A 26,586-nucleotide genomic window follows, 5' to 3' on the forward strand; every position below is an offset into this window, starting at 1 on the left:
TGTGTGTGTGTGTGTGTGTGTGTGTGTGTGTGTGTGTGTGTGTGTGTGTGTGTGTGTGTGTGTGTGTGTGTGTGTGTGTGTGTGTGTGTGTGTGTGTGTGTGTGTGTGTGTGTGTGTGTGTGTGTGTGTGTGTGTGTGTGTGTGTGTGTGTGTGTGTGTGTGTGTGTGTGTGTGTGTGTGTGTGTGTGTGTGTGTGTGTGTGTGTGTGTGTGTGTGCAGGTGTGTGTGTGCAGGTGTATGCAGGTGTGTGTGTGTGTGTGTTCGTGTTTTTGTGTGTGTGTTCGTGTTTATGTGTGTGTGTGGGGGGGGGGGGGGTGCTTTTTTGCGTTTATGTGTGTCTGCATTTCTGTTTGTCCATGACTTTGTGGTCTCTGCACTGCGCTCTTGCAGTTCGGTGTTAATCTTGGGCCGTTTGGGTTCATGTGTGTGTGTGTGGGTGTGTGTGTGCGCGAGCGCGTGTATGTGTGCGTGTGTGTGGGTGGGCGTGCGCGTGAGTGTGTGTGTGTGTGCGTGAGTGTGTGTGGGTGTGGGTGTGCGCGTGAGTGTGTGTGTGTGTGCGTGCGTGAGTGTGTGTGTGTGTGTGTGCGCGCGTGAGTGTGTGTGTGTGTACGTGCGCACATGTGTGTACGTGTGTGTGTGTGTGTGTTGTTCTTGATGTTCTTGTTCTTGTTGGGTACAGACATAAACTCGAGTGGGTCAGGTTCCGGTGTGTTTCAACAGTCTCCCGCAAACAACCCAACGAACTTTACGCTTTTGACTGCGGACTACAATAGGGCCGTGAACGATGTACATAGCGGGCGTTTTTGCACCCACAAGGGATTCGCATTCACGTGCACAGTCGCAAACCTCTTCTGGGAATTTACTGGAGCCGCCAGTCAACGTTTCGCTGAGGACCAGGTGACAACGTGGCGCATTCTCAGTAAGGCTGCATTGCGTAACAGCTCTACCCATCTCCCTCCTGCCATTCACCCAATCAGGAGTCTCACATTTATGATTTTTTTTACGGCGTTGTCCTGGGTCTAAGGGCATGTTCGTCTGGTAGGATCGGGATCCCGATCCACTGGATCCACTGGATTCGCACCCTTTCGATTGGTCGAATCCGGATCCAGATCCTTCGGATTCGGATCCGGTCAACCCACCTCAGAGAGCAGGGTTGACGAGATCCAACGGATCCAAATGTGACCTTTGTGCGTATATGGCGGGCAAAAATCATTTTCGTACACATTGTGATACACATACGTGGATGGAGATAGAGCTTGCTGACTTTTTATACAACTGGCGCGGTGAGTACGACTTTTATTACTTCGTCAACATGGCAACAGTCAAGGCCCAAAAAGTGTCCAACGGATCTGAGATCTGGATCCCGATCCCGATCCCGATCCTTACCAATCGAACATGCCTAAAGGGGCCATCCTTAATTATCGATCTTTTTCACGAAGAGAAAAAGTTTCGTCCATGGGTGGGTGGGCTGAAGAGAGTTTCGTTATGAAAAATATTGATAGTCCATTCTAGCTGTCAAGCCGTCAAATATTTTTTTCCGTTCATGGGGGTGGGTGGGTGGGGTAGGATCATAACTAAACTTTTTCGTTTCGCGAAAATTATCGATAATTCTGGATGGCCCCTAAGTAGGTACGGATAGCCGTCCTCAACTTCCGAAGTCATTCCCAAACACAGTGCTGTATAACCGGGTAGTTTCTTTGTAACTGTAATTTCTCTAGCATCAGTAGAGAAACCATGCACCTAAACTTAGACAACAACTTAAAGGCGTAAAGGCCGATTCATACTTCATGTCGTGTACGTGAAAGCCATCGCGCGACCGTCGCGCGATGACTTTCCCGTACGCGAAATAGTTGAGCTCAGATCAACTTTTTCGCGGTGCGACGCGTTTCCCGTACGCGAAATGAAGTATGAATCGGCCTTGACAGTATGCACTGTATGTGAATTGTATGCTGGTCGCCTAATTCTACAGTGCACCTGAAACCTGGCAGGTCCCTGACACCGAAATTTTACTACACCGGAAATTACATCTTATACAGGATGGACGATGCCTTCTGCACTGAATTTCAGCGCCGGTCGTTCGAAGCTCATGGCAGTCGGATGCGAACCCGCTCGTGCGAGTGTTGATACAACCATTCCTGCCACGATGTCGAGATCATTTCTCGTGAGGACCGACGTGACAAGTTGCTGCTTGTGTGAATTCAACAAACTGTGCACGATTCTCAGGGTTTTTTTAAATTTTTAAACAAGACCACTTAGGGGACGACCGTGAATATCGACATTTTATCACGAAACAAAAAATTATGATGTCAGTACAAAATAGCCTAGTCTCGACCCAACCCTCTCTTCCCCCACAGAATGCAAAAACATGTTGACATGCATAATTATACAACAAAAGTCGTGCATGTGCCACTGATCTTCCATGTACATGTATCAATGTTTTCTGAAATGAAATTGGCCAACCACCTCCCCCCCCCCCCCCCGTTCCTACCCCATAACCAAAATTTTTTTGTTTCTTGAGAAAAAAAGTTCGATATCTATGGACGACCCCTTAGGGGCGCCCGGGCCGGGCCATCCGTGAATATCGACATTTTATCACGAAGAGTTTTTGAAAAGGATTTGCAGGCAAAATGGAGCAAAATATCGGTATGTCGGCTGAAAATTGGTCGAGCTTGGTGCGCAAGTGACTCATTTTCGCACGTTTTTGCCGAAACGTGACACACTTTCGGTCAGTTTTCCCACACGTGACACACTGTTCGCCTTTCATCAGATCAAAGAGGTTAGCAGAATGTGGCCTGGCATAATCAAGGTGAAATATCGACGATGAACCAGCATAATTTTGCTCCGTAATATCGAAGCTTTACTGGCAAAATCGGGCTTTGCCTAGAACTCACATTGTACTAGTTTAAATAATCCGTACTGGTATAGAGCGTATCCAATAATCATGTGTCAGTATGCAATTAACCATAATTATAGAGAAGACAAGCTGGCTTCATCGCCCACATTTGGCAAGATTTAGTGGTGGCAGACTAGACAAGTGGAATAACCTTTTCATTCGTAGCATGCTCAGAGTCGTAGCATGCTCAAACTTCCCGCCGCATGTGCTCGGTGAGCTCAGATTTCACACGGAGAATGATATGAACAAAATCTGTGTGAGGCTTGATCCCGTACTTTGACTATGTTTCCATACGTACTTTGGGACGTTTCACCGTGTGGCAGAAACTCACTGTTGACTTTGAAAAATGACTAAAACCCGCTGCCTGCCTCCTTTCTCTTCTGCACAGCTGCGTCACCAGCTGCGTTCGGTGTGCTCAGCAACTTGAAGCTGTACCCGTCCGGGCACGTGTCTCATCTCTCGTTCTATGCGGCGCTCGACGTCAACGTCAGCGTCATGGCGACCGGCATTGCATCGTCGCTCGTCAAGCTCCACCGACCGGCGGGCAGCCGGACGGGAACCGTGACGATCGTCGACGCCAAGAACGCGACCGCCAACTGGAGCCTGGCACTGCTCGTCACCGTGGTTACGAACAACGGCAGCAGCAGCAGCAGCACGGCGAACACGAGCACGCCAGCCAGCCAGCCCGTCGTCAAGGTGCACTATGTCAACGTGCAAGACTGCTCTCACTGCCAGCAGTGCCGGATCACGGCCGACCCGATTCTGGCCTACGACGACAGGTGCACCTCTTGCCCACCGGGTAAGCAGTCTGAAATCGTTTATGCTCACGGCAGCCACTGGCCAATAAGAGATAAAAGAGTGCACGAGGAGAAGTAACGAGGAAGAATTGGATGGAAAGAGGACCAAACAGGCTCTCGTCCCCAGTCTTAGAATTGGCTACTTTTAAGTGTACGGGCAGGAGTGGTCGCTACCCGGGCATACAGAGTTATGGAACAGTAGGGACAGTTGTTTGTTTGTTTTGAAAGAATTGGGGAGCAGAGACGTCGAACACGGTAGGGTCACTCCGGTACTGACCGTACCACTTTTTGCCCCAGGTATCCTGTCAATCAACGAGAGAGCTTGGAAGCTCAGGGCCCTACGCTATGCTTGTTTGCCTTGATGACCTAGACAAAAAAAAGCATAGGGATGTTATAAATTCTTTAAAAAATTCCTTTTTTTTAAGTCATAACCTGGGATTCGAACCCGCACTATCGCGCGCCCTGCGTGCATCCCCGATACACTTCGCATACATACTAATTCTTCCAAGTTGCTTCACATTGTGATCTTGCATTTGAAAGCCCTATTTGAATATGCATTGTGGCCAGCCATCTTTGATGGTACAGTACGGTATGGGATACGATCGAGGGTAATACGACACCGTCTCCCGTACCGTACCGTACCATCAAACACAGCTGGCCACATACAGCTGCCCGCAATATTCAAATAGGGCTTTCAAAAGCAAGATCATAACGTGAAGCAACTTGGAAGAATGGGTATGAATGCGAATTGTATGGGGGAATGCATGTAGGGCGATAGTGCGGGTTCAAATCCCAGGATATGCCTGAAAAAATAGGAGAATTGAAAAATTTATAACATCCCTATGCTTTTTTTGCCGTCAGATACGGGATAGCGCCAGGCGTGACACAAACAAACAAACAAACAAACACACAAATACCAAATTAAGGCTGTGTGGACCCTGGCTAGCGCCAGACGTTACTGAAGTAACGTCTTCTGCATAGCTACGGGAATAAAGTACACTGATCTGGGCTCTAAAAGGAGCGAGAGAGAGAGAGAGAAAGAGAGAGAGAGAGGGAGAGAGAGAGAGAAAGAGAGAGGGAGAGAGAGAGGGAGAGGGAGAGGGAGAGGGAGAGAGAGAAAGAGGGAGAGAGAGGGAGAGAGAGAGAGAGAGAGAGAGAGAGAGAGAGAGAGAGAGAGAGAGAGAGAGAGAGAGAGAAGAGAGAGAGAGAGGGAGAGAGGGAGAGAGGGGGAGAGAGGGAGAGAGGAAGAGAGGGAGGGAGAGAGGTAGAGAGAGCTAGAAAGGCTGTAGCAGTAACATCTAGTTGCGGCCATGGCTCCGTGGCCACAAGGTTTTTGCACCCGCATGCAACAGTGTGTACCAGCTAGTAATAGCGATGTGTATGAACTACAGCACAAACACAGAGCGTATCAGCTGAGACTCAAGCCATGCGCACCAAAACAAGGAAGCGCCAGGCATCGGCCGGGTGAAGCCCACGGAAGAACGTCCGTTTGTGGAAGACAAAATAAGGGAAAGCACATAAATAACAAGGCAAAGAAATAACGAAGTCTATCTGCTGCAATTTAGTCACGTGGGGATATAAAAGCCCACGTGTCGACGGCATGGATATGACACACATGATGACCATGATTACATGCACCAGTCATCCAGTCATCCCAAGCTACTCATAATGCAGTACAGCTAGCTAGTGAACTACGGCTGTGCGCCCTCCCTCCCGCCCCTCTCCCTCCCTTCCTCTCACCCTCCCGCGCTTCCTCCCTTCCTCTCCCTCCCTTCCTCCCTTCCTCCCTTCCTCCCTCCCTTCCTCTCTCTCTCTCTCACACTATCTCTCTCTCTATATAATATAATATCTCTCTCTCACTCACTCACTCTCTCTCTCACTCACTCTCTCTCTCTCACACTGTCTCTCTCACGCTCTCTCTCTCTCACACTCTCTCTCACACTCTCTCTATCTCTCTCTCTCACTCACTCACTCTCTCACACACTCTCTCACACTCTCTCTCTCTCTCACACTCCCTCCCTCCCTCCCTCCCTTCCTCCCTCCCTCCCTCCCTCCCTCCCTCCCTCTCTCTCTCTCTCTCTCTCTCTCTCTCTTTTCCCAGGCTACACCGGAGCGGACTGCAGTCAGGACCTGAACGAGTGTGAGGGCTTTGTCTGCGGCGAGAAGCGTACATGCACGGACGCTGTGGCACCTCGACTGGGATACCAGTGTTCGCCGTGTGCGGCCGGCTTTACCGAGGACTTCAGTACGGGACTGTGTGTGCGCGAGAACGAGTGCTTGCGCCAAGGCAACGCCGCTGTGTGCAGTGCTAATGCCATCTGCGTCGACACCCACAGTTCGTATGTGTGTTCGTGCGCATCCGGCTTCACGGCGAGCCCCAATGGACAATGTGTCGGTAAGAACTTAGAAGGGTTCTCGTTGTTATATCTTTCCACATGTAGAGGGCATGGAAAAGGGACAAGTCTGAAGAAAAAAATTGGCTTTCATCACCATGACTACCAGGGAACTTTGCTTTAGGCTAGCAATGCTCCAACCACAGATGTTGCTATATTTCTCGCTCTATGTTATCGTCTTGGAGGACACATACTGAACGTGTTGTGGATGTGCAAAGTCCTTTTGGATTCGGGCTACGTGGTGCATCCTTATGTTCTTTCCGGATGGGTTTCCGTGTAGAAACTCATTTTAGTGTGTTCGCCGGTCAAGTCTTCCTGTTTCGGTACATGTGTGTGTGTGTGGGGGGGGGGGGGGGTGCATGTGTGCGTGTGTGCGTGTGTGTGTGTGGATGTGTATGTCTGTGCATGCACAACCCGTATCCAGACGTGGATGAGTGTGCACAGGGCAATCACACGTGTGACACGCCGCACTCCGCCGTCTGCAGCAATACCGACGGGAGCTACACCTGCTCCTGCCCCTGGGGTTTCCGTGGCAACGGACTACTGAGCACCGGAGGTTGTACTGGTAAGCAACAGTTACTATAGCATTGACGCCAACCACCCATATTTGGTAGTATCTTTGCTGTACAGAATAATATAATCCTCAGAATAGAATGGTAAAGAGACATGTGATGTCACCTCCTCGGCTCTGCCAATTGTATTTGCTATAGGCCAACGATTCTCTGTCACTAGGTTTTGCCAACCCAGCAGATGCCGTTAAATTTCTTTTGGGAAATTTAGTTGTTTGGCTTGAAGATTTCACAGCACGAAAACGTGTTATACAGTCAGTCCTGTAGCTGGGAATTTTTTCTTTTTTCTTTTTTTACTAAGGCCACAGCTTCCAATCATGACATGCAAAGCAGCCGTGCAGCATCTTTGTTTGTCGAAGGTTGTAGAGTTGTTTGGTAATGACATTATGTGTGTCTGTCTGCATAAATCTGTGCATGTGTGTGGATCTGCATGTGTTTGTGTGTGTGTGTGTGTGTGTGTGTGTTTGTGTGTGTGTGTGTGTGTGTGTGTGTGTGTGTGTCTGTCTGTCTGTCTGTCTCCATGTGTATGTCTGTGTGCATATCTGTGTGTCTGGGTTTCTGTCTGTGTTCATGTTATCTGTCTGTCTGTGCATCTACAGAGGTTGACGAGTGTCAACTACAGAACCCATGCACAAACAAATCACGGTGTGTCAAGCGCTCGCAAACCCTGTACGAATGTCCTTGTCCGGACGGCGATCTGGAAGGCCAATCAGGCTACTGCGAAGGTAGGCAAAGTCTGTGCTGCACTGGTGTGGTATAGTATCAGGGGCGTCGGACACGGTGCGGTCACTACGGTATTGACCGTACCACTTTTTGCCCCAGGTACCCCGTGAATCAACAAAATATACTGATTGGGGGTCTAAATTTCCAAACAGTTTGGCTTAGGCATCCCTCCCACACGAGTAAATTGTACGTCAGATGGCTGACCGTACCACACTAAAATACCTTCCGACACCCTTGAGTATAGAGATGAGAATAGTAGATGTTGCACATGTTGGAGAAGAGACCAATGTGGCCTCCGCACAAACTACGAGAAACTCAGCAACACAACAGATCTCAATGCGCCCCTAACTGAAGAGAGTGATCATGTCGTGTGCCCATGGGAACCAACATGGCCGACATGATGTGACCTGTATATGCAGGGTTTGAGTGGACAGTTGAACCAACATGGCCACCGACATCTTGTGACCCACAAGTGCAGGTCTTGAGTGGAGTTGGAACCAACATGGCTGACATTATGTTACCCACAGATCCAGGGCTTGAGTGGAGTTGGAACCAACATGGCTGACATCATGTGACCTGTGGGGCGGGGCTGTGGGTTATGCAGTTGGAAAGTAAATTACGTCACTTTGAATTTTGTGATTGCGTTCAACACTTTGTGCTGCTTTGCTGTAGTATTGCCGGTGATCTCCTACGCGCTGCAGCGGCCCATCAGCACCGTTACCGTGGCAACCTCGGCGACGTTCACGCTACTATGCACGTATGCGGGCGCGCCGTACAGCTCCGTCTGGTGGACGCTACCTAGCGGTGCCGTCCTACACACCGCTGCCACCCAACAGCAGCAGCAGAACGGCACAACCTTCGGACGGTTCTCCATCTTCCAGCAGGTACAGCACAGAGCACTGTATGACAGGTACAGGCAACAAACTCGTGAATCATTACCTCGGGTGTGACATAAACTCGTGAATCATTACCTCGGGTGTGACATAAACTCGTGAATCATTACCTCGGGTGTGACATAAACTCGTAAATCGTTACCCCGGGTGTGACATAAACTCGTGAATCATTACCTCGGGTGTGACATAAACTCGCGAATAACGACACGACCTTCAGACACAGTGACCAGTGGACTGCAAACGTTCAACATCACAAGCTAGGGCTCCCTGTAAGAAGGCAATAGCCTGTTTGGATTACGCAAAAACTTTCTATGGGGTGTGCCGATGGCGAAAACTCACATCACGTGTCTCAGATACGTTCGTACTACGTCCAACTAAGGATAGTGTGCGCGCAATCTGAATATCTGCCTTGATCATGCTGGGGATTTGCATACCCGCAGTGAGTTTCTGACAGAGAGTGCTTTTTTTATTACTCCGCTGCTCGCTAAAAACGGGCTGGAAACGTATAACTGCGACAGTACACCACGTTTTAGGAAATTAGAGGCCACATGCCACGTACTGCTCTTTTCTCTCCGAAACTCAACACTTGCAAGCCAGATATGAAAGAAAGAAAAAAAAATATATATCTGGCTTGCAAGTGTTGAGTTTCGGAGAGAAAAGAGCAGTACGTGGCATGTGGCCTCTAATTTCCTAAAACTTTGAAATTCTCCGTGAAGTCCAAATTCGAAAGTACACCACGTGATGTGAGTTTTCGCCGTCGGCGTACCCCATCGAAAGGGTATCAGGAGTCGCACACTCTTAGGGTCTTATAATTATACCTCTTGGTAGCGCGGGTAGAGCTGTCACTGAAATAATAAGAACCCCGCAGGTCTTATTAGAGAAAATGTTATGTTACCTTTATTTTACTTCACCATTGGTACAAGCATTGCTGCATTCCTGCTGTGGATCATAAATGATGCCACAGCTCCTAGGCTATGATGATACGGGAGGCTCAGTCTGCTTTCTTTCTCCTGTGTTTTTGTGATCATGACAGCACCAGGGCGTATCTGGTTCAAGCACACTGACGGTGACGGGGATGACCGGGGGAGACCAGGGCGTGTATACGTGCAGTGTGAACAACACCAAGGGAACGGCGATGAACCGAACCTACAGTGCATCAATGACGAAGAACACTGTCCCCAGTACGTAGTTGTTGTTGTTGTGTGTGTGTGTGTGTGTGTGTGTTGTGTGTGTGTGTATACGTGTGTATGTGTGTGTGTATGTGTGTGTGTGTGTGTCTGCAAGTTGCTATGGCTTCTGCCGTAGCATTGCTATCATCGCCTCCGGCGATGGGCGTCAAAGGTCAAAGGTGTGTGTGTGTGCGCGCGTGTACATGTGTGTGTGTACGTGTGTGTAAGTGTGTGTGTGTGTGTGTGTGTGTGTGTGTGTGTGTGTGTGTGCGTGCGTGCGTGTGCGTGCGTGCGTGCATGCGAGGGTGCCCGCGCTCGTGTATGGGAGTGTGTGTGTGTGTGTGTGTGTGTGTGTGTGTTTGTGTATACGTAAAACCATGTGCTTGCAAGTGTAGACTTCTGTGCACCCACACATGTAGCAAACGGCGGAGGAGAACGGCTGTGAAGCTCTAATCACAAGTGTTATCAAGAGTACATAACCAAGAGTGTGCAGCCAGACGATCCCCAGCCTATGGCGGAATTTTGTTATGACATCAGTCCTCGAGACTCCTTGCCAGCTGGTTGGTTCACTGATGCCACGACGCGTAGCCAGAGATCAAAGTGCACAGAATTTGTACTTCGCAGCTACGGCAGTCGAAGCAGAACGGCGGATTAGAGATCGACGTGTCCTGAACCTGATGAACTCTCACCGTATCTACAAACAAGCGTAGGAAAGCATACGCACTTGGTCATACTTCTGCCAAAGAATGACGCAATACAAAAATCCCGCCGTGGGTGAACCCATCACACCTCGAGGATAGACGTTGCACACTCTCGATTACCGTACTGGCAATATATGTTACCGCGTAACGCGTAACGCAGGGGGGTGCGGCGTAACGCGCGACCAGGCTAGTGCGACAAATTTTCGTTGCGTTCGTAACGCGCGTCCGGCGGGGTGCGGCGATATCTTTTCATTGCAGTTTGCAAAAAATGATGCGGCAATAGCAAAAAATGATGCGGCAATAGCAAAAAAGTGATGCGGCAATAGCAAAAAAAGGACTGCGGCAATATAGAAACCTGTGTAACGGCTCCTGTGCGACTTTGCATGTAACGCCCTGCGTGCGGCAAACATGTGCCAATGTAACGCTTCATGGCCTCACAGCGGCAACATATATTGCCAGTACGGTACTGTGGAACGGCCAATTGTAGTGGGTACAGGTGTTAGCGTTTTCTCAGTCTGGACCAAATCACAGTGAAAATTTCGATTTGCGCCGCAAAGCTATAGCGAAAACACTCCTTTCGCTGGAGTCGCTAAAATATCGCCGTCCCTAAAATTAACCGTTTTACAGTAAGTATGTTGGGAACTCAGATGGTGAGCTAAGGAAGGTAATTGTAACATGGAAAAAACGTGCCTCAGTACTCCTCGTCAGTTTTGTGCTAGATTGTGTACATCTGACTGTTGAAAATCTGGTTTAGTTGGTGGACTCGACCGCATAACTTGTGCCCGCGTTTTCCCAGGTTTTTAAACAATTTTTTGCAGTATGTACTCTTGATTTCAAGCTTCTCAGCGATCACCGGACAGCGGCATTTTAGTTCTGCCTGTAGTGTATGTGTGCATGTGTGCAAGATAACAGGTGCTCATGGACGCAATGGTCCACCTGCCACGACTCAATCCTCCCCTCCCCCCTCGCATAATTGCTCTTCCTTCCTTCTTTTTTCATAATCGTTTCTGTCCCTTATCGGTCTGGATCTGATTCTCTCCCTATTAAAGATGCACACGTGCACACACACACACACACACACACACACACACACACACACGTACACACATACACACGCACACACACAAACACACACAAACACACACAAACACACACACAGAAACACACACACACACAAACACACACGCACGCGCGCACACACACACACACACACACACACACACAAACGCACGCATGCGCACGCGCACACACACACACACGCTCACCCATGTTCTCCATATTCAACTCTTTTGTTTCAGAGCCCAACAATGCTTCCGGTACCGCCAATCTGGCCTATATAGCGTCTGGAGCTGGCTTTGGTGCATTGGTCATCGTGGCTACTGCACTGTTCATCCTCAGAAGGAAGTCCGTCGGTTCAGGTGTGTGTGTGTGTGTGTGTGCGTGTGTGTGTGTGTGTGTGTGTGTGTGTGTGTGCGTGCGTGGGTGCGTGTGTGTGTGTGTGCACGTACATGTGTGTGCATTTGTATGAGTTTGTGTGTGTGTGTGTGCGTGCATGGGTGTGTATTATATTCGGGAACACACAAAGCTTCTCCTTCGAGAACGTCAAGAATACATCCATAATTCAGAGCATGCATCCTTGATGTCGTTCTCTTCTATTTGCAAAGCGCAGCACATATTTTCTTTTGTGCCTACTTCTTTGGGAAAACGAAAATTTCGTGACTTCAATCAACCGGTCAGTTCTTGTGAGGGAGCCCTGAGGAATCGAGTGATATAGATACCAAGAGAGACGCGTTGTGCGTACCCGAATATCATACCTGCTATCCTTTTCTCTCCAGTCTGGGTGTTCCTGCCAGGGTTATAGGAAAGTCTTTCAAAGTGCTCTGCCTCGCATGTGTTTTGCTTGTCTGTCTGTCTGTCTGTCTGTCTGTCTGTCTGTCTGTCCGTAGACCCATTCAAGGCATCCATCCATCCACCCATCCATCCATCCATCCACGAATCCACCCACCCACTCATCCATCCACTCATCTAATCCATCCGTCCGTCCATCCATCCATCCATCCATCCATCAATCCATCCATGAATCCATCCACTCACCCATCCATCCATCCATCCGCCTGTCTGTCCATCCATCCATCCATACATCCATTCATCCATCAATCCATGAATCTATCCATCCATTCATCCATCCATCCATTCATCCATCAATCCATTCATCCATTCATCCATCAATCCATTCATCCATCAATCCATGAATCCATCCAACCATGCAACCATGCATCCATCCACTCATCCATCCATTCATCCATCAATCCATGAATCCATCCAACCATGCATCCATGCATCCATCCACTCATTGATGCATCCAAGCAATACTCACAGCAATGGCACGACCAAGTCCTTTTCTGCCGTTACTCAAACGAGTTTCGTGTTAAAAAGCACTCGTCGGGCATCATGATAGCATGACTTGTTTGTGCCAGTGTTGTGTGAGTACTTTATCACTAGCTTGGTGTGCTGGGCATGAAGCCTTCCGCATTTCCCCGAATACAAGTTACACTTTTTTAAAGTTTTTACACAAAACATCAAGGGTGAGAAAGGGGATGCGACTTACAATCGAGCATGACTTACTACTGAAGTGATCATGTCGAAACAGTATTGCTGAAACCTGAAAATGGGGGTGCGACTTATAATCGAGTGCAACTTATAATCAGGGAAATACGGTACCTGCCAAACATCCCGATCTGGCCAGGACCGTCCCGATAACGAGGGTGGTAGTAGGCACCCAAAAGTGCATTAGTCGCACGCCTCTCACAGCTACATTTGTATACATTTTCATACCTAGGTATGTCATTGTGCCGATCTCAGGTTTTCAAAGGTTGGCAGGTATGGTAAAGCGCTATACGCAGACTGGAGATTTTGGACAACCATGCATCTGTTAGATCTCGTCTCGCACAGGCACAAGAGAAGTCGGCGTGAGGAGGGTCTTGTTCCCAAGCTTACTCGAAGGACTCGAGATGTTGAGAGAGAGAGAGAGAGAGAGAGAGAGAGAGAGAGAGAGAGAGAGAGAGAGAGAGAGAGAGAGAGAGAGAGAGTGAACAAGTTTAAAGCACGAGGTTATGAAGGGCCTGGGTAGCTATGGCGATGGATGAACGAGAATGCGGATGTAGAGCTACCCAGGCCAAATGAATAATACGGGAATGCGGGAAAGTGCGGGGAGAGTGCTGGAGCAAGAAGTTGTAGAGTACTCGAGTGTCGAGAAGCGGGACGGGGTGCATGCGGTATTTTGTGTACGAGTGCGTGTATACAGTCAACCTTGAGTATACTAGTAACGACACTCGGCCGGGCATCAGAAAACAGTCCTTGTTCTCTGGGCATGGAAATTCTGTTGTTATTCGCGAATTGTCGTTCTATCCGTAGTCGTTATCAGCCAAGTTGACTGTACATGCATTATTATGGGAGAGATGTCATCAGTGTAGGAGTGCGGGCGTACCGTAAAGTCTTGTTTAAAAGCTGCGGCTTCTATGACTTTCTTGGTGACATTTTGCAGGCTTCTATATGAGACAGGCTTCTATGCAATACAGGTATTTCTATGTATGTCAACACTAACACCAGGTGTATGTGTGATTTGATGGGCCGAAAATTTGATACTTCTATTCGAGGGCGGTTTCTATTCAAGTGCGGCTTTTATACAAAACTTTACGGTACGTGGAATCGCGATCCTAACACATCTATGAATCTATTTCCTGTGCCTGTCCACAGGTCGAGCACGGAGGAGCAGCAGGCCTACCAAGATGAGCAGCGGCAGCAAAACCGTCTCATCCTCGCAGAGCTCAACGTCCACGGGCTCGGCCTGCTACAAGCCCGTCTCGACCAAGGAGAGCCCGAAGTTTGCCTCGCCGCTGACCAACGCCTGCTCGCCGCGGAGCCTGTGCCAGCAGGAGCTGATCTATCAGGACGCCGTGGACATGAACACCACAGTGGCCGCCGTGGAGTGTCCGCCGCTAGAGCCGCACAAGTCCCGCACGTTGTCCGTGCGCACCACGCTGGGCTTTGACGATCCAAAGTGCGCGTCCGCGCTTCAGCTCGAGACCCTAATCAACAAAGGCGACCGCGAAGGCGAGGACGAGGACATCTACGATGAGATGCGCGAGGCGAGCGACTTCGACCAGAACCTTCTCGACGCGACATGGTCTGATGCCAAGCGTCCCAGCACTGCCTCGTCAACCGGCTATGTCATAGACTCGTTTGCCAACTGCCCCACGCGATGCCTGGGCACCACGAGCAACACCTCGATCAACTACTACTCGTACGGTGAGGTCAACGAGTCCACCGTTGCCCTGACACAGGCCAGTACCGGCTGCTATGACAACCTACAGTCCCTGGTCGCGGTGCCGTCGTCATCCGCCCAAGGCAAGACCCCGACGGCGCTAGAGGAGGAGACGTACTCTGATCCGCGCCCGACCAGCTCGCCTAGCAGTCCCGCTGCCTCCGCCACTAACTGCCTCAAAAACCGTATTGGCAGTCTACGCGACATGATACCCTCGGTGCCCGGCAGTCCCAACAAGCGCTCGAAGAAGAGGGCGGGATTGCCGGCGAGTTCCTCCGCCATGCCCGGCTACCAGAACTCCAGCATCCTGGGCAATCCCTGGCAGGCCCTGAGCCTTGCCAACTTCAACAATGCCGGCACGAGCAACTGCAACAGCCTCGGCAACATCGACACCTACTTCAACGACAGTGCCAGCACGCAGTTGCCGTCGACGACCAAGACTCTGGTGGTGGCCAGTGCTAGCATTGGTCAGCAGCAGCAGCAGAACCGCGCCCCTCCGCCTCTACCGTGCGCCGACTCGCTAGCAGCGGTCTCCTCCGGCGCGCGTCTACTCGGCGCAGCGGCAACACCAGCCTCGGCGAGCTCGCACACAGAGCTAGGGCAACTCCAGCAGTCCCAGCACTTCGCCACCTCCAGTACACAATGCAACGAGCCACACGACCCCCGTCAGCAACAGCAACAACAGCAGCAGCAGCAGTCCGTGACGCTAGCGCAAGACGATATCTACGCGGCGGCTTCGCCCTCGGAGATTCCCGTTGCCGACGCCGACGCCCGCAGCTTTTTCCGTCGCGACTCCAAGCGCAAGTCGCGCAAGAGCGTCAAGGGCATTGCACCTCCGCCTCAGCCCGGAGCCGAGGAGGAGAGCAAAGCAGCGGCCACGGCCGCCCCAGTGCCGAAGCCGCGCACGCGCTTCATGAGCTTGAAGAAGAAGAAGAGCAAGAGCAAGAACAAGGAGCAGGTGGTGCCGGCCACAGAGCCTGAACCACTGGCCAAGCAAAGCAGCACGGACACCGCGATGCTGCAGCCCCGCTCCTCGATGCGCTTCAACGGCTACAGCCAGAGCGCGAAGCTGAAGGACAAGGCACCGCAGCTGACGCACTCGGGGTCGAGCATCGAGGACCCACTCGACGAGGACACGTACGAGTGTGCCCGACACAATTCCGTATTCTCGCGGGTCTCCAACCAGCAGGACATCTACAACCAGATGTCGCCGATGCCGAGCATCACTTCGGAGAAGAAGTACTGCAACGCCCAGCACCTGGAGCAGGCGGAACCGTCGCAGGACACACTCAACGAAGCTTGCGAGTACGTCGGTCCCAGCATGCTTACTGGTTACCGTGGTGTTACCGGTGGCAACCGCCACTTACTGAACAGGTCGAGCTGTTGCTACGGTAACGGTCCCGAGAAAATCGGCGCGATGACCGGCGACAACTGCGACGGTGGTGGCTACGGCAACCTTCCTAACAGCGTTTTCTCTGCGGCTAGCGATTGCTATGACAACGGCAACCAGGTGGTCGCCCTGGGGCTGGGGGGTTCCGACTCCGACTACGGCCTGACCTACGGACTAGGGGTGCAGCAAGATGGCGCGGCAGATCCACTTCAAGGAGATCAGTTGGCGGCGTTGGCGGGGCGGAGACTGAGCCTCACCGGGGATGAGGACGTGTACATGGCCGCCAACAACCGACGCGGCTCGGACGGCATGTACAGCGTGCTGGGCTCGACGGGAGTGTCGCCGCGTATGTCCCTCCACCGAGGCGTGGACAAACGCGACAGTGTCGGCGGGTACACCCCGAACGGCGTCGTCCTCGCCGAATCCGACTATATGGCTAGCAGTGGTGTCGTCGTCGGAGTGGCGGAATGCAACTACGGAGACATTCCGCACGAATCAGACAGCATTGCCACCGGCGGTATTGACGTGGCGGAATGCAACTACGGAGAGGTTGCCACCGAATGTGACTACGTTGTCAGTGGTGGTATGGCTGTGGTCGAATCCAACTACGGTGTGTGCCAGCCGCCACGCAACGCAGCTGATAGCGAAGACGACGATGGAGGAAACTACTCCTCCCAATACGGCGTGAATTCCACGGGCATTGCCCCAGTGTATGACATGACGACCACTGATGTCGTTCCAATGTACGGTGTACCTGTTACTGCTAACGCTCCAGTGCATGGCGTGACACCCACAGCTAACACCCCTGTCTATGGTGTGACAAGCACAACTAACACTCCAGTCCATGGTATGAATCCCACAGCTACCAACCCAGTCTATGGCGCGCCAGCCACGGGTGACATCCCGATCATGTCCAAGGAGTCGGAGAAGGTCATAGAGCCTGCCTACCGACTGCTGCCGGCCATTCCAACCGTTTCCATGGCAACGAATGACACCGGGATCGCGGCCGATGTCGTCGCCGCCAACGATGACCTGTACCAGGCGACGCCTGAGGCGTGCAGCGAGGCGTTTGGCGTGGACGTGCACGGCGAGTCTAGATACATGACTGCACCGACAGCTTCCGAGAGTGCGTCTGTTGTCGCCGAGGACCCGTACAGTGACTTGGCGTCGGTGGTCGCGCAGGTCAAGATGTCACGGATGTCGCTGGTCTCCATGGCTGGCAGTCCGCTCGTGCCGATCCACGGTGCGAAGCCAGCACTGCCTCCCGTTGTGAAGCCAGCAGTGCCACTGCCTAATGCGAAACCAGCTCTGCCTCCCGTTGTTAAATCAGCGGTTCCACTCCCTGGTGCGAAACCAGCACTCCCTGCTGTGGTGAAGCCAGCAGTTCCACTCCCTGGTGTCACTAAACCAGTGCTGCCTCCTGTCATGAAACCAGCGCTGCCGGCTGTCGAGGATGATGCCTATAGCGACTTGGCGTCCGTTGTGGCAGAGGTGAAGCAGTCAATGGCTGCGGAAAGCAGTCCGTACGAGCTGGGCAGAGGCGGTGGTGGAGGTGGTGCCAGTCCTCCTCAGCCTCTCCAGCTGCGCCAGCACCCGGAGGAGGTGTACGAGGACTCAGGCTCTCAACCGCCCCTGATGCATCAACAGGAGAAGGGAATATACCAGGAGACTGGCGGCAGTATGGCCGATGCTCAGCCGCTCCTGATGCACCAGCAGGCTGAAGGGATATACCAGGAGACAGCCGGTAGCATGGCTGATGCTCAGCCGCTCCTAATGCATCAGCAGGCTGAAGGGATTTACCAGGAGACCGGCGATGTCTGCACTGAGATGGGCAACGCCGCTGACTCCGATTCTGAGCCGCAGTACGCAAGCAGCTAAGCTGCCGAGCGTGTGGTGCAAACTCCATGCTCCGCGCCCTGTTGTTTGAAGTTGTCACCAGTGCGTTTGCTCACTGTGCCCACTCTTCGTCTGCTCTCTCCCTCTCTCTCTCTCTCTGTCTCTCTCTGTCTCTCTCTCTCTCTCTCTCTCTCTCTCTCTCTCTCTCTCTCTCTCTCTCTTTCTCCCGTTGTGAAGCCAGCAGTGCCACTGCCTAATGCGAAACCAGCTCTGCCTCCCGTTGTTAAATCAGCGGTTCCACTCCCTGGTGCGAAACCAGCACTCCCTGCTGTGGTGAAGCCAGCAGTTCCACTCCCTGGTGTCACTAAACCAGTGCTGCCTCCTGTCATGAAACCAGCGCTGCCGGCTGTCGAGGATGATGCCTATAGCGACTTGGCGTCCGTTGTGGCAGAGGTGAAGCAGTCAATGGCCGCGGAAAGCAGTCCGTACGAGCTGGGCAGAGGCGGTGGTGGAGGTGGTGCCAGTCCTCCTCAGCCTCTCCAGCTGCGCCAGCACCCGGAGGAGGTGTACGAGGACTCAGGCTCTCAACCGCCCCTGATGCATCAACAGGAGGAGGGAATATACCAGGAGACTGGGGGCAGTATGGCCGATGCTCAGCCGCTCCTGATGCACCAGCAGGCTGAAGGGATATACCAGGAGACAGCCGGTAGCATGGCTGATGCTCAGCCGCTCCTAATGCATCAGCAGGCTGAAGGGATTTACCAGGAGACCGGCGATGTCTGCACTGAGATGGGCAACGCCGCTGACTCCGATTCTGAGCCGCAGTACGCAAGCAGCTAAGCTGCCGAGCGTGTGGTGCAAACTCCATGCTCCGCGCCCTGTTGTTTGAAGTTGTCACCAGTGCGTTTGCTCACTGTGCCCACTCTTCGTCTGCTCTCTCCCTCTCTCTCTCTCTCTCTCTCTCTCTCTCTCTCTCTCTCTCTCTCTCTCTCTCTCTCTCTCTCTCTCTCTCTCTCTCTCTCTCTCTCTCTCTCTCTCTCTCTCTCTCTCTCTCTCTCTCTCTCTCTCTTTCTTTCTCTCTCTTTTTCTTTCTCTCTTTCTGTCTCTCTGTCTCTCTGTCTCTCTGTCTCTGTCTCTCTCTCTGTATCTCTCTCTCTCTCTCTCTCTCTCTCTCTCTCTCTCTCTCTCTCTCTCTCTCTCTCTCTCTCTCTCTCTCTCTCTCTCTCTCTCTCTCTCTCTCTCTCTCTCTCTCTCTCTCTCTCTCTCTCTCTCTCTCTCTCTCTCTCTCTCTCTCTTCTCTCTCTCTCTCTCTCTCTCTCTCTCTCTCTCCTCTCTCTCTCTCTCTCTCTCTCTCTCTCTCTCTCTCTCTCTCTCTCTCTCTCTCTCTCTCTCTCTCTCTCTCTCTCTCTCTCTCTCTCTCTCTCTCTCTCTCTCTCTCTCTCTCTCTCTCTCCTCTCTCTCTTCTCTCTCTATCTCTCTCTCTCTCTCTCTCTCTCTCTCTCTCTCTCTCTCTCTCTCTCTCTCTCTCTCTCTCTCTCTCTCTCTCTCTCTCTCTCTCTCTCTTTCTTTCTTTCTCTCTCTCTCTCTCTCTCTCTCTCTCTCTCTCTCTCTCTCTCTCTCTCTCTCGCTATTTTCTTTTTTCGATCTCTTTTGCCCCGATAGACCGTCCATCTTGCTCGTGAATTCACATAATTATATCCACCACTCGTCACATGACTCTATATATTGCCATGTGACCTGGCTGTCCTCTGGTCGTGCGACCCAGTCTAGTTCATGCGATTCGGTCTCTGGTCATATGCACTCAACGAGCTATATGACCTTGTGTGCATACATGCATTTCTTTGGCTGAACAGCTGCCGGTGTGGGTGCAAGTGTCGTTTATAAACCACCTTTATTCTACTAAAAATTTCATCTGGTATTTTTTCTCGGCAAGCTACAGAGCTTGTAATCAACTCCGAGCCTGGTATTGATTGGCATGTGCTGCAGCGCCGCCTGATTGTAATTAATTAATTTAGTGTCTCTTCGCTGCCGACCGTACGTACAATCGTACATGATGCTGCACTTCGCATACCGTATCCAGCTGTTTGCCGAGGCCTGCGAGTCTGCTGCGCTCGGTAGCCACGCTAGATCTACACTATCGCGCTATTAAAGTGTGTCCCATCGTTCGTGTCTGTCCCAGGCTCACTTTAAAACTTCGACCCCTTTCGTTCCATTCGCCTCGGGTTTCCGGCGACATGCGGCTTTCTCTTTCAATTCTCTGCCACTGTTACGGCAGCTAGCCAAGCAATGCATAGTAATGTCCTTACGCAGCAGCAGGAGCAGCAGCAGCCATTTTCATCGATGACCTCAGCTATTAATAACCTGATGAGTTAGCGATAACGTTATTCCCTCAGTTTATTTCCCGTATAAATTCTGGGGCCTTGCCCTCGCCCCCGATGTTTACCCAATTTTTAATTTTTTTAAGATTTGCAGATCTGGACCTTGACCCTGCCAGCAAGTCATAATGTTTACCCTGTTTTTAAATAGATTCACTTGTCTTGCGGAACGTTAATCCTACACGAACCTAGTGGTGGCTTGATCTCACATTGTGTAGCTCCCTGGGAGTAGTTATATACACACTCTACCGGTATCTTACTACTCCGTGCTGCCTGGCATGTTTTCACCAGGGAGTAGGCATTTCACCACTCCCTGGTTTTCACACACTGCCCCGACATCTAGGAGTCTCTGGTACTCTCTGCATGCTTTGCGAACTCCCCGATATGGGAATTTCCCCTGCTTGACGTGGGCTGAGGTCCCGCCTAGCGCCTGGCATCATTCATCTACGCCCAGATTGCTGCAGGGGCATGTAGCAGCCGGTCCGGCGGTTCCGGCTTTGGCCCGATCACTTTTTCGCCCGACCACGAAAAAAGTGAACAGAATGCAGAATGTTGCACCCCAATTTCAAAAGTTTCCCGCAGGACCCCCCCCCCCCTCTCCTGCCAGACCACCTCCAACGGCAGTGCTACGTGCCTGTTGGGACTGTACTGGGTTCTTTGCTGAGTGCAGCGCACCGTCTTCTATAGAAAGAAGACAAGCAGCAGCAGCAACAAAGACGACGACGACGACGACAAGAACAACAATATCAAGAAGAAAAAGGACATCATGGAGAGACACTTAAGACATGTACATGACTGTATGTATATAGTGGTCACGCCTGAGTAGGCGCAATCAGCACTCAGTAATTAGAACTTGCAACCAATCAGCACTCAGTAATCAGAACATGCAACCAATCAGAACTCACGCTGATGGTTAAGGGAAGGATTGTTGTCATTTTCTTTTTGAGGCATCATGGATTAACATCTGTGTGAAGGAGTCCCCGCGGGCTCGGCGATGCGAGATATCTGACAGGAATCCTGCAACCACGCGGATGAGAGCGTGATATTTGATAGATCATGGTGCCAAGAGTAGGCATTGGCGGATAAAAGGCGGCAGATACTGCTCGAAAAGCCTACACATTACTGCATGTTTTCTCTGTGTGTTCTTCACTGCATGCTTACACATACACCCACCCATTTGAATTATAATACAAACTTTGTGCTTTGGAATTATCATGTTATAATTCTTTTTAATAATTATTTCCTTCTCTCATAATATTATATTCGTTCTTAGCAGGAACCGGAGGTTTTTCCTCTGGTGAGAAGGCAGAATTGCCTGTGCTCTAAACGAATTCAAATTAAAGAAACAAACAAACAAAAGCAGTGAAATTGGCAGAACCATGCAAACCTTATGGCGGGCAATTCCTCGAATTCTGCTCCATTTCTTCATCCACATACCAAACATGCATGAAACGTACCAGAAAAAGTACTGAATTCTGCCAATTTTCCTGCCGGCATTATCCACATATGCCTAACCAAGAGTCCATAACCCCAAGGGTTATGAACTCTTGGTGGTGCCGGTGATCTCTTAGCTCAGGTGAGTGCTGCTCTAACTGTACGACGATGCACTCGGCATTGTCATTAGGTGCTTCCCCCCTCTGAGTCTGAGGCTCTTACCGTTCCGTGTAGTGCATTTTGTCCCTGGGCCTGGGTTTCTGGTCGAAAGGACCCCAATGGCAGCCAGTACATAATTATGACTGTACGTACTCGTACCATCCATAAAGAACGAAACTGCTCTCACGGTTCGCTAAAAATATGAACGGGCTAGGCTAGAACCAAGAGTACAGAACCCCCGGGGGATTATGTACTCTTGCTAGAAGAACCCTGACCCCTGACTTCTGACCCCTCCGTTCGTCGGTGCCTGGCAGTGAAGAACACACAGAGAAAACATGCAGTTTTAGGGTTTTACGTCGGGCCCTAGACGACGGCTACTTTGGCCAACCGGACAACGAAGAAGTTGTGACCAAAGAGAATGATTTTATTTCTTGCGCATGCGTTTGTAGAATGACGTAATTGAGTGTGAGTCAGGTCGCTACACAGTAATAGAGAGGTTTTGCATTCCGAATTTCGGAATTATTTTCGGAATGTGGCGGCAGCAGTCGAAAAAGTAGTCGAACTTTCGGAAGTGTGGTGGCGAAAGTGCACGGTTTTCCGAAAATGGATTTTCGGCTCTTTCCTGTTTGGGAGTGCATATTTGAATACAAAAAGTGTATTTTTATGTTTGTATTAGTTTTGCTTTCTGCTGCTCTCGATTATTTGAATTTTTTCCACGTACATGTATGTAGTTTTGATTTTTCCTGGTTTTTGCTGGTCTCGCTGATCTCGCCATGTTGACTAATCTTCTCACACTCCATCACACTCTATCTTCCTTTGCCATGGTGCCTACTGACAGTACAAGACAGTAGCTCGCCAACCTCGTCTTCAGCTCAGTGTTGGATCACTTGGTCCACCATCAGTCCGTCCTTGTCTTCAAACTGCAGCTTGACCTGCGCACATGGATTTGATCCTGCTAAACCCCTTCGACGCTCTCCATTTTGTTTTGCATGGCAACCCTTGGAAACGAATTCGAATCAGATTTTCGGAATGCAAAACACTGAAAATGCCGTTTTTCGGCACGCGCTTTTTTCGGAAAAGCACAGTCGAAAATCATTCCGAAATTCGGAATGCAAAACCTCTCTAATAAGCGAATCGAATTTCGTAACCGAAAGAAGACAAGCAGCAGCAGCAACAAAGACGACGACGACGACGACGACGACAACAACAACAATATCAAGAAGAAAAAGGACATCATGGAGAGACACTTTAAAAAAAAGTCTTTGCCTGCATGACGCATGGTAGTTGCTTGTTCTTTTCTTTTCTGTCTTACTTTCTTTCCTTGTGTTTCTTATTATTCCTTTTTAAAACCAACATTTCACACTCACTTTGCGCACTTTCTCTCGCATCCATAACTATGTTACTAGTACATACACAAATAGGAGATCCCCCAGATAGGCGTTAGCCTTTGGGTAATCCTGAAATAAATATTTTTATTTTATAAAAGCCTGGCGCTATCCCGTACCTGTCCCGTATCATCAAGAGTACGGTACCATCAAGAGAATGAGTATATATGCGAAGTGTATGGGGGGAATGGATTCAGTGCAGTAACATTAAATTTTGTGTGGATTTGTGTGCGAGGCCGAGATCCCACTAGCAGGCTGGCTGGGCCGCCTGTCGACCAGCCCGGAAATCGCATGTAGGCCGATAGCATAATAATTATAACGTATAATATACAGTCATGTAGATGTATAGCAGGGAGTCATATTATGTAAACGACTCCCTGCTGTATGGGGAGATTTTCTGGAAAGAAATACGAAGTAGGGAGACGAGTAAATGCAATCAGAATGGATGTTAGTTGCCGTCAGTATAATAATAATAATAAGAAGAAGAAGAAGAAGAAGAACGCCCGTGATCGGCAGAGTCAGCGCCGGTCCCAGGAAACGTCAGGACAGACATCCCGTCGACTCCAGAACGCCCGTCATCGGCAGAGTCAGCGCCGGTCCCATAGCTATGCAGAAGACGTTACTTGTACTTCAGTATCTCATTGAAACGTTTTTGCGAAACAATGATTTAGCTAATCAAAGGAAAAAGCATTTCCATCAGTTCTAACAACATGCACGATGAGCTAGGCAACAAAGCATAGCGCAGGGCCCTGAGCTTCCAAGCTCTCTCGTTTTTTTATTATCGCTCTACAACTGTAGTCTTGGCTTGGAAAGTTAGTTGGCATGCATGCAGCAGTTATTCTAGTAAGTACATGTACATGACATTGTGTAGAACTATCAGCTGTAGGCTACATAAGCACGAACTAAATAATAATACTTTCCTCAGTCACAGAGATTATAATACTGAGAATGCAAATGACCAGAAGGACACACTTCAGGCTCTTGAACATCAGTCGGCGAATGTTTTCACTGCAGTAGTAATGCCAGGCACCGAAGAACGGAGGGGTCAGGGGTCAGGGGTCAGGGTTCTAGCAAGAGTACATAATCCCCCGGGGGTTCTGTACTCTTGGTTCTAGCCTAGCCCGTTCATATTTTTAGCGAACCGTGAGAGCAGTTTCGTTCTTTATGGATGGTACAGTCATAATTATGTACTGGCTGCCATTGGGGTCCTTTCGACCAGAAACCCAGGCCCAGGGACAAAATGCACTACACGGAACGGTGAGAGCCTCAGACTCAGAGGGGGGAAGCACCTAATGACAATGCCGAGTGCATCGTCGTACAGTTAGAGCAGCACTCACCTGAGCTAAGAGATCACCGGCACCACCAAGAGTTCATAACCCTTGGGGTTATGGACTCTTGGTTCATAACCCTTGGGGTTATGGACTCTTGGTTAGGCATATGTGGATAATGCCGGCAGGAAAATTGGCAGAATTCAGTACTTTTTCTGGTACGTTTCATGCATGTTTGGTATGTGGATGAAGAAATGGAGCAGAATTCGAGGAATTGCCCGCCATAAGGTTTGCATGGTTCTGCCAATTTCACTGCTTTTGTTTGTTTGTTTCTTTAATTTGAATCCGTTTAGAGCACAGGCAATTCTGCCTTCTCACCAGAGGAAAAACCTCCGGTTCCTGCTAAGAACGAATATAATAATTATTATGAGAGAAGGAAATAATTATTAAAAAGAAATATAACATGATAATTCCAAAGCACAAAGTTTGTATTATAATTCAAATGGGTGGGTGTATGTGTAAGCATGCAGTGAAGAACACACAAGCTCAACTGATGAGGGGTGAATTCCCCGAAACACTGTGTATTGAGCAGGGAGTGGTGCTTTCTTGCAGGTTTGCCGAGTCGAAGGTTCGATGGACTTCTCGTGTGCTCTGGATGGCAGTCGTGAGTCAGTCAAGTGTCAAGTAAAGTCGGCGGAATAGCGCGAGCTCCGGTGTGGGGAGCAAACCTTTCTTACAAATCATCGCCGAAGTCGCAACCACTACTTCGTACTGTTGTGCCCAGCGCGGGCTTGCGACTAGTTGGTTTGGAGGTGACAGCGTTGCGAATGACCGAGGGTCCTCGACGTCTGTCTCACCGTCCAGGAGCGACACTGACTCACGCTGCTATCTGGTGTTCACGAGGTGTTTATCGCGCTGGAAGCGGAGCGTCTCTGTAAGTTTGTATCCCTGGTGATGTTTGTGCCTGGAGTGCACTATATAAGTGGTGCTCTTCAGGCACAATCTTCCTCAGCCTACTCAAGCTCAACTGATGAGGGGTGAATTCCCCGAAACACTGTGTATTGAGCAGGGAGTGGTGCTTTCTTGCAGGTTTGCCGAGTCGAAGGTTCGATGGATTTCTCGTGTGCTCTGGATGGCAGTCGTGAGTCAGTCAAGTGTCAAGTAAAGTCGGCGGAATAGCGCGAGCTCCGGTGTGGGGAGCAAAACTTTCTTACAAATCATCGCCGAAGTCGCAACCACTACTTCGTACTGTTGTGCCCAGCGCGGGCTTGCGACTAGTTGGTTTGGAGGTGACAGCGTTGCGAATGACCGAGGGTCCTCGACGTCTGTCTCACCGTCCAGGAGCGACACTGACTCACGCTGCTATCTGGTGTTCACGAGGTGTTTATCGCGCTGGAAGCGGAGCGTCTCTGTAAGTTTGTATCCCTGGTGATGTTTGTGCCTGGAGTGCACTATATAAGTGGTGCTCTTCAGGCACAATCTTCCTCAGCCTACTCAAGCTCAACTGATGAGGGGTGAATTCCCCGAAACACTGTGTATTGAGCAGGGAGTGGTGCTTTCTTGCAGGTTTGCCGAGTCGAAGGTTCGATGGACTTCTCGTGTGCTCTGGATGGCAGTCGTGAGTCAGTCAAGTGTCAAGTAAAGTCGGCGGAATAGCGCGAGCTCCGGTGTGGGGAGCAAACCTTTCTTACAAATCATCGCCGAAGTCGCAACCACTACTTCGTACTGTTGTGCCCAGCGCGGGCTTGCGACTAGTTGGTTTGGAGGTGACAGCGTTGCGAATGACCGAGGGTCCTCGACGTCTGTCTCACCGTCCAGGAGCGACACTGACTCACGCTGCTATCTGGTGTTCACGAGGTGTTTATCGCGCTGGAAGCGGAGCGTCTCTGTAAGTTTGTATCCCTGGTGATGTTTGTGCCTGGAGTGCACTATATAAGTGGTGCTCTTCAGGCACAATCTTCCTCAGCCTACTCAAGCTCAACTGATGAGGGGTGAATTCCCCGAAACACTGTGTATTGAGCAGGGAGTGGTGCTTTCTTGCAGGTTTGCCGAGTCGAAGGTTCGATGGACTTCTCGTGTGCTCTGGATGGCAGTCGTGAGTCAGTCAAGTGTCAAGTAAAGTCGGCGGAATAGCGCGAGCTCCGGTGTGGGGAGCAAACCTTTCTTACAAATCATCGCCGAAGTCGCAACCACTACTTCGTACTGTTGTGCCCAGCGCGGGCTTGCGACTAGTTGGTTTGGAGGTGACAGCGTTGCGAATGACCGAGGGTCCTCGAC

The 26,586-nt window shown here is 50.5% G+C and overlaps 1 protein-coding gene across 1 annotated transcript in view; it reads left to right on the plus strand.

Annotated features, from left to right (window-relative positions):
* The window catches only part of LOC135827137 (uncharacterized), a 146,384-nt gene extending 128,495 nt beyond the window's left edge, over window positions 1-17,889 (plus strand). Inside the window, exons 30-38 of the mRNA XM_065339661.1 lie at window positions 680-919; window positions 3,282-3,692; window positions 5,792-6,085; window positions 6,508-6,648; window positions 7,252-7,377; window positions 8,048-8,259; window positions 9,302-9,449; window positions 11,437-11,556; window positions 13,895-17,889. Coding sequence (XP_065195733.1) covers window positions 680-919; window positions 3,282-3,692; window positions 5,792-6,085; window positions 6,508-6,648; window positions 7,252-7,377; window positions 8,048-8,259; window positions 9,302-9,449; window positions 11,437-11,556; window positions 13,895-17,730 — 5,528 coding nt within the window. The 3' untranslated portion in view covers window positions 17,731-17,889. The remainder of the gene's footprint in view (window positions 1-679; window positions 920-3,281; window positions 3,693-5,791; window positions 6,086-6,507; window positions 6,649-7,251; window positions 7,378-8,047; window positions 8,260-9,301; window positions 9,450-11,436; window positions 11,557-13,894) is intronic.
* Window positions 17,890-26,586: the final 8,697 nt, after the last annotated feature.

The sequence above is a fragment of the Sycon ciliatum genome, chromosome 11 (assembly GCF_964019385.1).
Source record: "Sycon ciliatum chromosome 11, ocSycCili1.1, whole genome shotgun sequence".
Classification (NCBI taxonomy): Eukaryota; Metazoa; Porifera; class Calcarea; order Leucosolenida; family Sycettidae; genus Sycon; species Sycon ciliatum.